The sequence below is a fragment of the Corvus brachyrhynchos genome, unplaced genomic scaffold (genome assembly GCF_000691975.1).
Source record: "Corvus brachyrhynchos isolate BGI_N302 unplaced genomic scaffold, ASM69197v1 scaffold523, whole genome shotgun sequence".
Taxonomy (NCBI): domain Eukaryota; kingdom Metazoa; phylum Chordata; class Aves; order Passeriformes; family Corvidae; genus Corvus; species Corvus brachyrhynchos.
In genome coordinates, this window is record NW_008237265.1 from 438121 (window position 1) to 452361 (window position 14241).

General features: G+C 41.7%; 1 protein-coding gene across 1 annotated transcript in view; it reads right to left on the minus strand.

The window, feature by feature from the left end:
• Nucleotides 1-538: 538 nt before the first annotated feature.
• The window catches only part of KLHL42 (kelch like family member 42), a 14668-nt gene continuing 965 nt past the window's right edge, over nt 539-14241 (minus strand). The window contains exons 3-5 of the mRNA XM_017730529.1: nt 14151-14236; nt 7576-7769; nt 539-3778 (exon numbers count right to left, since the gene is read on the minus strand). Of these exons, the coding sequence (XP_017586018.1) occupies nt 3327-3778; nt 7576-7769; nt 14151-14236 (732 nt within the window). The 3' untranslated portion in view covers nt 539-3326. The remainder of the gene's footprint in view (nt 3779-7575; nt 7770-14150; nt 14237-14241) is intronic.

Below are 14241 nucleotides of genomic sequence, written 5' to 3' on the forward strand. Positions count from 1 at the left end.
GCAGGAAAGCAGTGGATTGGAACTTGGATACAGACTTGGGAACAACCAAGAGCAGGAAACTTAGATGAACTACAGACTGTTGGGTGACCAAATAGAAAAAAAAGAAAGAAGGAAAGAAACAGGCTGGAAATAGCCATCAGTTCAAAATACAGGTAATTAGCAGAGGTTGAAGTAATTAGCACTTGTTGAGGTAATTAGCACTTGCTGAAGCAGTCTGAATAGCCAAGGAAGCAGTTGCAGCACTGAGAACAAATGCACTTCTTCCCATGCTCTGCAACTCTTTCAAACACTACGTACCAGACAAACCTTGTGCTCCCACAGGATGAACATTACTACTCACGTGACACTTTTGGAGATGAAGATGCCAGGAGCTGGAATGATCTCTCCATGCCCACATGGTAAGTTAGGAGCAACATGAGGACAACACGGGAATTTCCAGTTGATCAGACTGCAAGGACTCTTCAGCTACTTCTAAAATTAAGGGCCTTTTTCCTCCCACCACCAGAGAAAGGAGAGCACACTGGATCACTAAACAACATTTCCATTGGCAAAAAGCAGTGTTTTAATTATTCTGTTAGTGGCTCTCAGACACTTTTCTTGCCCCAAAATATAAAAAGTGAATACAAAGTATAAAACTGATAAAAAGAAAATGAACGGGGTGCAGGACAGTCATTACAGTGTTTGGTTCTTTCCTGAGGTATGGGAACACACACATTGCATACTTTTCTGTAAAGGATTTTGTTTAAAAAAATCCATTTATTTTTATTTCAGCCTGTAGTAATGCAGTATATTTATAGAATTACACTAATTAATGCCACCACTAAATTAAACACCAGTTTTGATTTGTGACTGCAGTACTGTTAGATGTCAGTGGAGGAGGCATTTACACCATGGACTGACAAAAGGGTCTGACTGTATTTACAGTCAGAGACATCTTTGTCTTCTGCATTTGAGCAGGTTTTCCAGGTTTTCAAGGTGGTCATTTGATCACTGGAAGTTGAAACCAAGATAAACCCAGTGTGGAAAGGCCTCTTCTGAAAAAGAGTTATCACACCTAGAAGATAATGTCATAGTTTTTGGAATTATGACTGCACTAAAAATGAATTGATTTGAAAGGACTTGATTTGATACACCCGACTGCAAACCCAGGAGTGATGGGTTTTCTTGGTTAATTTGCTTGGAAGTGGAATGCTGCAACTTGGATGTGATTTCCTCCACCAATATTGGTCACAGTTGAGTGTAGGGTACTGAACCTGGAACTGAAAAGAAATTTAGGAAAGCAAGTAGCATAATGTGACTGAGATAATTTATCACCAGGCAATGGTACCCTGCTTATATTTATTCTGAAACACTTCTGAAATAAGCATCTTATGAAAGTTACCAATGCAGAAGAGCAATTGTGTGGTCTGATACTGCTGTCAAAACACAGCAGCTGCACAATGTTTTCAAAGGAAATAAAAACACATCCACATGGACTTAGCTAATTAAAGTCATACAGAGCTGAGTGGCAGGCACCAGATTGGGCTGAGGTATGACATTCTCCACCAGGCTGCAAAAGTTCCACCCAAAAAGGTAAATCTTAGACCTCCAAAATATCTTGTGTCATGGTTGTTTTCATCCTAAAAATGTTCAAACACAAATGCCCACATTCTGGAGAAGTTTCCTGGGATTTTCTGTTTGGGTTGCTATAGGTGATTGGAAGCACCAAGATTAAGGCATGAGCAGTGACTGGTAAGGCACTTTAAGGCTGATAACCCTTTAGCAAGGACTGATTTCATTCAAAACCATGGAAAAGCAAGGAGTTACAAGGACCTTGAGGGAACTATTGCTGCCTCTGCCTCTGTACAACAGACACCTGTCTTCAAAAGAAGATTCAAGACTCCCGAATTCTAATGAAGAAGCAAAAAAGACATCTCCACACATTAGGAACTTGTTCAGGTGCTTTAAATCTCATCTTATCATGTGCAGACACGGCTGGAGCAGAACCAGCATCCCTGCAATGTGTTTAGCACACATCTAACCTGGCTCTTCCCACGGTGACCCAAAGCTTTTCCTCTCCTTGTTGTGAGGACACACATTCCACACCTGGGCAGTCACCTCAAGAAGATGCTTTTGCACTTGTCAGCTACAAAGAGAAAAGGGGCCAGTCATGGCTGCAGCTCTCTCAGGCAAGAGGCAGGACCTGGGAGAAGCTCCTGGAGTAACCACTCCAGAATCCTCACAAGGGAGTGCTCACAGTGCCCACCTTACAGTGCCCTTTAGAGAGAGAAACAACATAGGGTGGCAAACCTGAGGCAACCTCTCCTGGTGAAACAAGAAAGAGCCAACACTTACGTGCCCCTGCTCTGGGGGATGTTGTCAGGGAGTCATTGACAAGAGCCAAGCCTCCCATGGGTGTCCCACAGGAGTGTTACCAACCAGGATGTGCCTGGAGGAGGACTGCCTGCACCAGGATCACCACTGCACATGCTCAGGGACACGTTCATAACACGCAGCTTGTTGCCAACTACAATTTGATCTTTATAACTCAATTTTAAGTACTACAGAACACAACAAGGTAACTAAACTTAAACCTTTATGACAATTAGGAAACTCCACCCTTTGAATAAAGAGCCTTTTTACCTCTGTCTTAATGGTAGCAAGAAATGCTGCCAACTTCCACTAAAGGAGCATCTACTTTCCAATCAGCAACTGTAGCCTCTAGGTAATTCCTACCAGTCCCTGGCAAAGCACTGCACCACAAATAATTCAGAAGAAGTTCTTCTTGATGGGACCCTAATTGCTGGCACCTTTGAGAATCTCAGTTGCTGCTGTGGAAGAGATAAAAATGTATAGTACAAAACAATTTGAAACAGTGTGCATTTGACAGAACACTGCTTGAGTAAAAACTGTATTTTGAAAGAAATAAATCCTGTTGTGGTTTTGATTATACTAATTATTTACTTTATTGAATTGTTTCCACTTTGAAAATGTGTATGTTTGTTTTGTTCTACACTGTCTACTAAAATGAAGAATAAAACCAGACTGATCAGTTTTGCCTTTGGAACTCCTATATCAATTGCCAACACAATAATTTTACATTTAAATTGCAAACAATACCTGGTGATATTTTAATCCAAACCAGTAAAATTTTCAAATTGAAATCTTAAAACTGTTTCTGGAAGCATTTCTCTTCACACTGGATTCTGAAATCTTTTTAGAGAACAGAATCAGTATTTCATGCCTGTATTATGCAAACACATTACATTCTGAAAGTGGAATTATTCAGAGGGAGCAATATTTCATCAAAGAACGGTTAAGGAACTGAAAAAAAACCCCTGGCGCTGTTACACTTCTCGCCCATCAGGCAAATACATAGAACAGATCAGAATGTTTTGTCCAAAGGCTGGGAAGCGCCCCAGTGACTCCCAAGTGTCTGTAAAGATGTTGTACTTCAGGAAGAGGCGCTGCTCCAAGCTGGAAGACAGAGTAATATTCCTACTCAAGATATAGACTCCATCGTTGTGGAGAGTGCAAGTCAAGTTAAGGCCGGATTTGGATGAGTTCTCATTGAGGTAGAGCCACTCTTTGGTGGCAATGTTGTAGGACTGCACTGTCAGCACGTCCTCGCTGGGGCTGGATCTCTGGTTTGGTCCAAGGTCAAGGATGCAGCCCCCCACCAGGTAGATGGTCTCCTCCACAGAGAGCATCTGCTGCTTGCGGACGTGCACGTCGCACAGCTCCAAGTTGGTCCAGGAATCAGAAGTGGGACAGTACTGCAGGATGCTCATGTTCCTGCCTGAAACACAGAGGAGACATTCACAAATAGGTAATTCTGCCACAAGGCACTCGTGGGGGAGCGTTTTTCTTCCCGACCAAGTGTCCCAGCCTTTACTGCAGATTGCTCACACACTGCAGTGCACAAGCAGGGCAAGCCAGGGGAGAAATGGTGATCACTGACAACTTTGCCCTTGACAAAAAAACTTCGAATGTTCTGTTCCTTGGCACAAGGGAAAAAAGTTATGCTACTTCTGGCACATTACATGACGTAAATTTTCTGGGCATGCACATTTTAGCAGAATAATCCCTACCTTTTAACTTATGCTTTTAATTTTGTCTCTGGTTGATACCTAAGAATTTTTTTTACAAAAAGAGAAATGGAGTAATATTCTCCTCTCCAGAAGTGGTCACAGATGAATCAAACTATCATGAAGACAGTATGCTTCATTAATGGCTGTCAAATGATGATTTATCATCCAAGCTTAACTTTGATACTTTGCATTTCATTCTATAAATTGAAGTTTTATGGAATAAAATTTGTAAAGCTGGTTACATTTCAGCAAGTGGCCTGGATGACCTAAGGGCTACCTTTTAAAGAGAGAAACACATTGTCAAAATCATCTCAAAACCAGGAACTCTGTGCTCTGCCACCAGGCAGAGGCTCAGAAAGAAGCTGAAATCATGTCCATAATTCACAGCTCAGTGCTCAGTGAATGCTTGTGTTGGCAATAGTGTTATTCCACAAAATTGTTACAATGCCACCCTGATTTATGGCACAGGGAAGACCCTGGCTGTGCCCAAGGTTTCACTAAATTATCACAGAACGCACACGACTCAGTAAATTCAGTTCCAGTCTCTGGAGACCTGAGCTCAAATCCAGCCTCAACTGACAAGCGGGAACAGGTTTGCAGACTCCAGACGGGTCTTTTATTAAATCTGCTCCATGTTACCAGTCTGTGCTGCAGGATGACTTCCAGTGAGCTCCCAGGGGAAGAGCAGACAGGGACATACTGACGAGTTCTATAAGGGCACAGGTATAAATAGCCCCAAATATAACTGGACTGTCGTGAATGAAGTGCATCAGTGGTGTGACCAGGGAGGTGCTGCTCCAGCATTTGCACTCTGGTTTTTTTCATGTCAATGCTCCATGAAACTGCAGCTCTACACATAGATGACCTTTGTCTACAAACAATGTGTCATTCACTGACTCATTAAGGGGAGAAGTCCCAATTAAGTTTCTATGACTATCTACAGCAGTAAACTTCCCCTGGAAAATGTGCTATTTGAGAGGAGGTGTATGAAATAGAAGTCCATTGCAATGTGGCCCTCACATGCTCAGTCCACAGCCTGGGTCTTTTATATCCACTGAAACAACAAAAAAACCCCCAAAACAAAACCCACAATACAAAACATGAACACCACAGTGCCTGACATGGAATTTCTGTTAGGATCTACATTCACAACTGAGAGCTGCAAACTCAAGAGAAGGACTTTATTCAAGAAGTGTCATTATAATTTACAGTGGGGAATTCCAGATCCCGCCATCTTTTGGAAAGTGCAGTCTCAGGAGAAAGCTCTACACAAATTAAAAAAATAGCCCACAAAAATCTACCAAAACTGAGGTATAAACAGAAATACCAAAAATTACTAAAAATAACATAACATAAAATCCATTAATTGCTGCACGTGTTTTATCTAGTAAATGTAACAAACTAGCAAATAAACCTTAAGCGTTTTTTAGATCTTTAGGCCTTAACACTTTGACACCTGCATAATTTGAAAGGAGAATCATCAGTTAATCGTGGCAATTCTGGTTTCTAAGTCTGCTACCTGTCCTAAGCCAAGATGTCACAGAAAAACTGATTCCAGACCCTTGTTTGGGAAATTATTTATAACAAGCACAGGTGTTTGTTGTCCTGAGTGATCCTGGATTTGCATTTCATCTTATAAATCGAAGTTTTATGGAATAAAATTTGTAAAGCTGGTTACATTTCAGCCTAAATGTGTTAGTTATCTACTGCTCAAAACTTCATATTGTTTTATAGCCCTATTTCCATCAAAAAAGGCTTTTTAGGAAAAGACCTAGGAAACAACAGAGGTTTGGAGGGCAGCAGCAATCCCCTGGAGTGTGGAGGAAGCCAGAGGTAACTCACTACCCTCCTTCAGCTGAACCCACAGGTAGCAAGTACTGAGTCAGGAGCCTGACACAGGGCAGCAATCCTGACTGCACATGCCTTGTGCAGGAGTTTTAAAAGGAATGGGATCTGAATCAGTAATGTGCTAATCTTCCTCTTTATGACACCAGGAGTAGGCAGCCTGATGAAAGAACAGCACAAATATCAGAAAAGGAACTTGCAGAGTGCAGAGGGTGTAGGAGAAAAGCTGGTCCTCCCATGATTGTGTAGCACTCTTAACCAAGTCAGAGGTTTTTCACCTTACCGCTTCTTTCTCTCTCTCTAGATAAAAATGCCAAACTGCTAACTCCAGTCTCTAGAGACAAGACTTCCCATTAACCTGTTTCAACCCCTTCTCCTCGTTCTCCTGTCTCACAGGATGTTTCCCTTTGGATCTGACTTCTCAGCATGACAAGTGTTTCCTGCCAGGCATTCTGAGTCCCAGTGCTGGACATGAGGGAGCACAATGGCCCCAAAAGATGCCATAGTGGGGATGAGCAGAGGACTGGGACTGCAGCTCTCCATATAAGACACTGGCACATTTTTCTCAGAGAAGCCACTAGGCTCTGGGTCAGAGTGGTCTGGACAAAATGTGTTTGAGGGTTTTCATTACCAAAAGGACCACAGGGGGTGGCAGTGTGTCTTTTATAAACTTTAAAATGATTCAGAGCTCAAATCTGCTCAGACACTAGAAGGGACAGCTTGTTCTAACATCAGTTTAGCTTTGCTTGCAGTACTGTCTGCAAAAGCTGATCTGTCTTCTAACTTCATTTTCTGTTTGGAAAGAAAACCCTTAAAACTACTGTGGTCAACTGAAGTCGGCAAAGGCCAAATTCAAACTTATGAAATCCTGGTAAATACTGAATATTTGACATGTTTAAAAAACTGACTTCTAAAGCTCTGAGAAAATGGTCTGCCTCCCAAAAAATGGCACTATGTACTTAAAGAATGAACAAATGGGAGCTCTTTCTAACAGCACTTGTTTGCTCACTGGATAAAAGGAAAGTAATTGTCAGAAAAGAATGAAACTTCAAATCTTTCCCTTTGTTCAGTGTCCTCAGAAAATCTGGTATAGAAATCAAGTAAGCTAAAAGTGTGGGTTCTTGCTTCAGCTTTTGATTATTCTATTAAGTTATTAAGGTATAGCTTGAATTTGCCTGTGAAAACAATTAAATACTGTAGTGAAAAGACCATGACATCTATTAGTACATGAGAAATACTAATGCAGGCAGGTATCTTCTAGGCATTTTTCCTTCTGACAGTCTAAACCAGGTATTTAAAAAGTAAACAAAGTATATCTGTTGAGACCTCTATTTACTGTGTGACCAAAATCTAAGAAAAGGGGTAGCAGCTAAGCTGGGTGCTGAAGTACCCACTAGTTTGTTCTCTCCAAGTAACAGAGCCCCAGGTCCACACAGGCTCTGAAAAAAAATATAAATACCTGATTCTTCCCTGACAGAGCTATTTTTTTTGTTTTGTTTGTCAATTATTTTCTAGCAGCCATTTATTTCTATGTCTTTTAATGAGCATTATGCAGCCTTCTACACAAGTTCAAAAGCTTTCCTGAAAAACAAGAGAAAATTATCCGAGCCTTGGAAACAATCAGGTAAAAACCAACAAGAAATAACAGCAAACTTGTTACCTCGTGCAGTGTATCCTCCAATAACGTAGATCTTGCCCTTGCATTCACAAGCTGAGAATTCTGCAAGAGGGTTTGGCATGGACGCCACGAAATTCCACCAGTCATTTTCTGGGTTGTAGCACTCCACGTTGGAAAGGGACTGGCCACCGATGGCATAGAGCTTTCCACTGACAGCCAGGAGCTTGAAGTTGGATCTGAAAGAACAGATTGCAGCACAGAAATGAGTTGCATCATGTACAGAAATACACAGGAAAGTTCTGATGCTCTGACACACGCTTCACCACTCACAGTTTGCACCATCACTTCAGGTATCTGCAGCATCTGAACTCTTCTGTGCAAGGCCAAAATGCTGTAACTACATTGGAATTACTCAGGACAGTACCCAGTGACATTCTGGATGTTGTTGATGATGCTGCAGAGGCTGAGGAATATTTTGTTTTATATCTGTGCCAGTTCAGCTCTGAATGTTCGGTTTAACCAATGTGCTCAGTAGACAGCTCGTTTTTATTAGGCTTTTAGTAATGTGCCATCAGTAGAGAAAAATGCATTACATGGACACACAGTGAAGGATATAATTTCAGTTAAAACTGCAGAAATTTCAAACAAGACTTGATGGATGCCTATGAATGCATACTTGTTTTAGGCTGTATTATGGATTCTCTTTAATAACCCTAATAAAAAAGCAATTTAAAGTGGAACACATTGAATCCTGTTCTGCAAAAGAAAGAAGAGAGAATCTTCTGTACCCTGTTCAGCAATAAATCACTAAATACATCCTCTGAAGCAAGATCTATCTGTAAATTATGTCCTACTCATAGCTGAACAAAAATTACATTGCACTCCATGACCAATGCCCTCCAAACTGGTCATTTATTTCTTAGTCTGTTCCATTATGCTCTCAAAATTCACACACGGCAAAGGGCAACTTCCTAATTCCTGAAGCACAAGAAGTCTCCTATCTCACACCCTGAAGGTAACACAGACACGAACAAATGGTCCATGGGTATTAAAGGTGCAGGTCTGGAGGAAGAAACCAGAGGATGTGAAGACAGAACTCTTGGATGCTCAAGCTCTTCCTTCCAGCTAGGGAAGCTGGTCTAACAAAGGATGAGCTTTTCCTCTCCCCAGGAACAGCCTCACTGCCTACAAAGGTTGTTCCTTCTCTTCTGCTGAGACAATTGAGACTTTACTATGAGTATCACAATTAACTGGATGTGTGGCAGTCCCTGGAGTGCACCAGCTCAGCACAAAGCCAAACAGGGAACTGTGTTGTGTCTGTAACACTGACATGATGTTTCAGACCTGCACTGGCCTGCTGGGCAGCAAAGGGAGTTCCACCCTGTGGGAATCCAACATTCAAAAGTTACTGCTAAGTACTTTTGCAGGGTTTTGTCTGGACAAAATGAACCCTGCCTAGCGGCAGACTGCCCTGCAACTTCTTTTTATTAAATGTATTTGGAAAAAGGATTTGTTTCCAGATGGAATCACTTTGTTCTTGTCATCCTGATACAGCTTTGGAAACTAAAATGCTCCTTTGAAGGAATTAATTGCTTTTATGCACTTTTTTCCCCCTGACATGAGCGATTAGGTCAGTCTGTTCATATTCCCTCAATAGCAATTATGCTTTCCATTTTAGAGAATTCAGAATACCATAGCAATCAATAGCAGGTATGAAATGAGGATAACTACTTGCAAAAAATTATGATTTTCAAAGGAATATACCTGTTGTAAAAGTTAGGACAGAAAAAAAAAAAACCCCAAAAATTAACAAAGGGGCAAAACCACAGGGAATATTATCTTATTGAAACACAAACAGCACAACTTCCAGCTTTAAATATTCTAAAAGGAGGCCAAAAACCTTTGTGTCAGCCATTTAACCACTTCCAAACACTCATTAAAATGGAGTGGAGGTATCTCAGATTTATGGAATTCATTAACAATAAGGTTCATTTTACTCAAAAGTAGCTGCAAATATCCATCAGCACACTTTATATGAAAGTTTGGACAATGGCTCAACATGTTATGAAAAACTTCTACCATTCTCCTCTACATGCCAGTAACAGCAGGTGTCTTTACGGAGAGTGAACATTAGGAAATACTCAGTTCATTTTTACACTCTTTTAATGCATTGGAGCAGCTGGAACCAAGGAAAGCAAACACTGAGCAGGGAGCCAGCTCTCCACAACCAACAACTGTTCCATGGACTACAGCCTGGAAACAGCGAGGCCGAATCTGTCAGATTCAACCACGACGGAACTCCACTCACACCTGCGACTTGCCGAAACATGAGGGATCAAGATGTACTTTCCAAAAACCAGGCCTAGTGGGTCCCCTCTTGCTGGGACAAGCCAAGGTATGAGCTGCCTCCTGCTGCCGCCATTCACTCTGAACAGAACCCCAGGAACACCAGTGAGTCGGAGCCATGGGGTTTTACCATTGCTCAAAATCTGTTCCTTCGCTCAATAAAGTACAAAGCACTACGTGCACAAAGGAAGGAAAATGTAACACAGGAATGCAGAGGAGCTGGAGGTCAGAGCGGCTTTCTGCACACAAGACAACACTCCACAGCTTCCCAAACCCCCCCCATGGCTCTGGATTGTGTTAGGTGTATCTGCAGGAGGCCATGGGGGCAGTGGCTATAAAGGACCAGCACACATGGTTTTTGTTCACTGACAATCTCACTTAGTGTACAACAAAAAAGAGTTAGCCCAGATACTGGAGAGGACTTTCTGATCAGAGGGGTGGCTAAACATGGGAACAAGACATCTGGGAGGAGGATTCCAAGGCAGGCTGGGATCTACATTGCTGGAGGATTTCAAGAGCAAGTTAAATGTGAATTTGTTTGCAAGGTAGCCTTGGTCCTGCTGCAGAACCTGAGCCTTGGATTAACCAGCATTGCTTTTTCCTGCCAAATAATCAATTTAACCTTAAAATTTCTCAAAAATCAGATGACTTCTTTGTACCAGAGTTAAAGCACTTACAACAGAGACAAGGAATCATGAAAGCACAGTTACAAAGCAATTCCAAAGTGTTTTACATATTTTCAATGAGTTACTTACATGAGTCTGCAGAGTACTCTGCATCCAACATTTGGCTTTGGATGTGTGTGATACATTTCTGACAAATAAGGTATGGATGGCTGTAACTGAAAAATTTCTGAAGTCTATTTTTCACCAGCACAGAAGAAATTTGAGTGAATTTTAAAAAAAAGTATACAATGAGGAAAGAGAAGGTCTCCTAAACAAGTAGCATTCTCTAGAAGCATCATCTCCTATATTCCTGTAGGAGTCCTCAGAGTGGCGGCAGTTCAGGCTCAGATTGCTCACAAAAATCATGTTCCACGTGCATGCGCCTAACTCCAGCCAGGGTCCTACTATGGTCTTCCAAGCCTGGAAGATTTACCTGCCATGAGTAGGAAGGTTCTGAAGGAAAATAGAAGTGGAATATACAGCTCAAACTGGCACATGCAGTAGAAATCCTATATTATTTTTAAGTAGCAAATTTCAACAGACACTGTTCACTTAAAAAAAAAAAAAAAAAAAAGTTTGGCAAGGTATTCCAAGACATTACTGCAACAGTCCCCTATGCACTTTGCTACCTTCTTGACCCCAAAGACCACAAGTGGTCTCGGGCAACACTTACATGGAGCTGCTTCCATTAAAAAGTTCAGGTCATTCTCTGGAGAATTCCAAGTACAGAAACACCTCTAGAATGAAAAGGTCTAGAAACTGTGATCTGATGTGGACTATTTGTGACCAGCACTGGATTTAGCACTCAGACGATGAGAAATTCCATGCTCAGTCACGGGCTTCCTTTGTGAGCCTGAGCAAATCATTTTATCTCCCTTGTGTATGCAGAAATTGGGAATAACACTTTCTCGGGCTCCTGGGGGCATCACAAGAACAACACACAGGAGCTGTCTATTGTGAACAAGTTTGAAATTAAAGTAATAAGAACTGTACACCTAGAAAGAAAGCCAACAGGGATGACCCAAACCAGAACAGCTGCTAAATATTCAGGTGGCTTTTGTCTTCTACTCAGAAGTAGGTTAGGACTGCTTCATCTAAGCATGTGCAGAGAATCCCAGCATCCTGGGATTCTCTATTACGACAATGGAAATAATTCACAATAAAAATACCGTAGAACTTCAAAGGTTTGTTTAGGGCAGAAAACTCTCATATGAACAGAAGGGCAGCACAATTACATCCATAACTCCTCAGCCTTCCCTCGAGGCCAACACATGCAGTCACTCATGCAGGACAAATCCAGATCCTCTGCTGTCTGAAGTCAAACCAACTTCAATGGAAACTAGAGCCCTCCCTGAAGGTATGTCCAATTTCATCCACGGGATGTAATTATATCAGCTGGCATAAATTCATTTGCCAGACAGTCACATGGCTGTAATTCCTAACCAGAAGGCTGGGCAACCACCCTGCTTATTTTACTACAGCATAACAAACTAAAAATACAATGCCAAGCAAACTGCAGCTCTAATTGCAGCACAGATGTGTTGCAGACAGGCATCGGAACTGGTCATGTAGCATGCAAACCCCTCATGTTAAAAATGACCCTGCTCTTGGCTCCTAGGGCATAAGCCATCCCTCCCTGCCACAAAACACCAAGCAGGTCATCAGGGAGCTGAAATGGTTTGTCATATAGAAAAAATAACAATTAACAACTGCAGAGATGAGACTTCATGAAGCTCATAAAATCAGAAATGTGTTTTGTGAAGGGGTCAGATGAGCTTCCATGAAAAAAAGCTCCCCCAGTTACTCAGGGAGCAACATCCTCCCTGCTACTTTGCGGGTGCAATTCTGGGTACTTTTTGGCCTGCAATAACCACCATGGAATATAAGACTAGAGATTATTCCAAAAATATCTATTTGCATGCTGCTTTTCTGCAGTGAACGGCCAATGTGAAATTCCATTCAAAGGAACGCCTTGCTGTCACCTGAGATGGGTTTGAAGATTAAGTTAGCATGGCAATTCCATTGAAAACAGTAATGTTAGCAGAAAACATCCATGTGCATATTTCAAGTATAATGATTATAGATCCTAGCAAAAAAAAAAAAAAAAAAGGGGCAAGGGGGGAGGAAAAAAGGGTGATCTAGAGTTTGAATACACAAACTGCAAGGCGCAAAAACGGCCTTGAAAAGGTATTTTTTAAAAACCCAAGTTGCAGTCACCAGACACAGTAACAGCTCTCTTGCTATACACATCACAGAAACAGAACCTTGTGACGTGGTCAGCATGGGACTTCTGTGGGGAAGTTAATTTCCATAGGAAATGCTGCATGGGCTGATCCCATCCTCCTTTTCTAGCGAGGCCAAGTGCTCCCAACCCCTTTCACATAGGTCCTGCTGTAGAATGAAGCCAGCTAAAACATCTCAGGTCCCCAGGCATCTCAAGGAACTCTGCTACAGGCTCAGCTTCTAAAAAACAGGTCAGTAACAAAGGGTATTTTCAGTATTTAAAAGCCAAACACTCATTTTACAGATGAAACTTTTCCCAACACTGTTCCAAGCAGTCAGAAACACTGAAAAAACAGTTCCTGACCAGTTGTGATGACTGATTACGGAGGTGATTATTTTAGTAAAACTCTCTCGACAACACAAGAAGTGGGGGGGGAAAAAAAAAAAGGTGAGATAGGAAAGACTTAATTTTAGGTCAAATCCCTGTTTTGAGTGGGTTTAGGTGGCAAAAGCTAAATGGAGACAGGAATAGAGACTGCACTTTGACTACCCGGATACAAAGCATTTATGCCAATGGTTTGGGTCTCTGCATGCTCTTTCAGTTCACTGGATAGAGAAAACAATTTCCATTCTAGAGTGAATGTTGGCCTCCATACTTTTTCAGAGAGAAAAGATAAAATTTAAAACAATTTTATTAAAATGGAAACAAAGAGGAAGTTCATGTTGGAAACAAAGCCAGTTTGTTTCAGTGAAATGAAAGCCTTTGTTTTTATAACTCCAAAGTGTGGTTAAGGTAGAGCAGCCACAACCTTGGCCAGGGAGAAGGCCTCTCTTCTCGGGTCCTCCTCAGGGCTAGGTCTCTATTACTCTTCCAAGTACAAATTACACAAATGTTTCTGAACACCAACTACAACATCAACGTGTAATGAACAGTTCAAAAGGATAAAGGTTAAAAAGACAAATTGTCCAAACAATGAATGATTCCCAGATCCAAATATTCACATAAAGTGAGAAATTTCTCACCATCTTCCTGACATTTTTCTGGTATTTCACTGAAGTGCAGGCCTACAAAACATCTGCATTTTTATGGAAGTATAAACCACTGGATAACTGCTCCAAATAATTTCTTTTTGCCATCTCCAGTTCCTGGTATAGCCTGTATATCCCCACTAAGAGCAGGAAAACTTGTCACTTCCTTTACTGGAGTCATAATATACCACAACGAAAGCAGGAAAGGAATTTTCTCACCGGGTTTGTTTGGTGGTTCAGAGCACAGACAGGTCTGTATCGTATCCCTAAGGCTGAGCCAGTGCCATGTGACCCAACAGGACCTATCTCAACACCAGGCAGGGACACGCGAGCATCCCAGGGAGCAGGGGTTACCTCTTCTGGTTCATCGAGGCCAGCTGGCTCCACTCGTTCAGGCACGGGTTGTAACAGTGCGCGGCCGAGATCTCCTGGCTCGTGATACGGT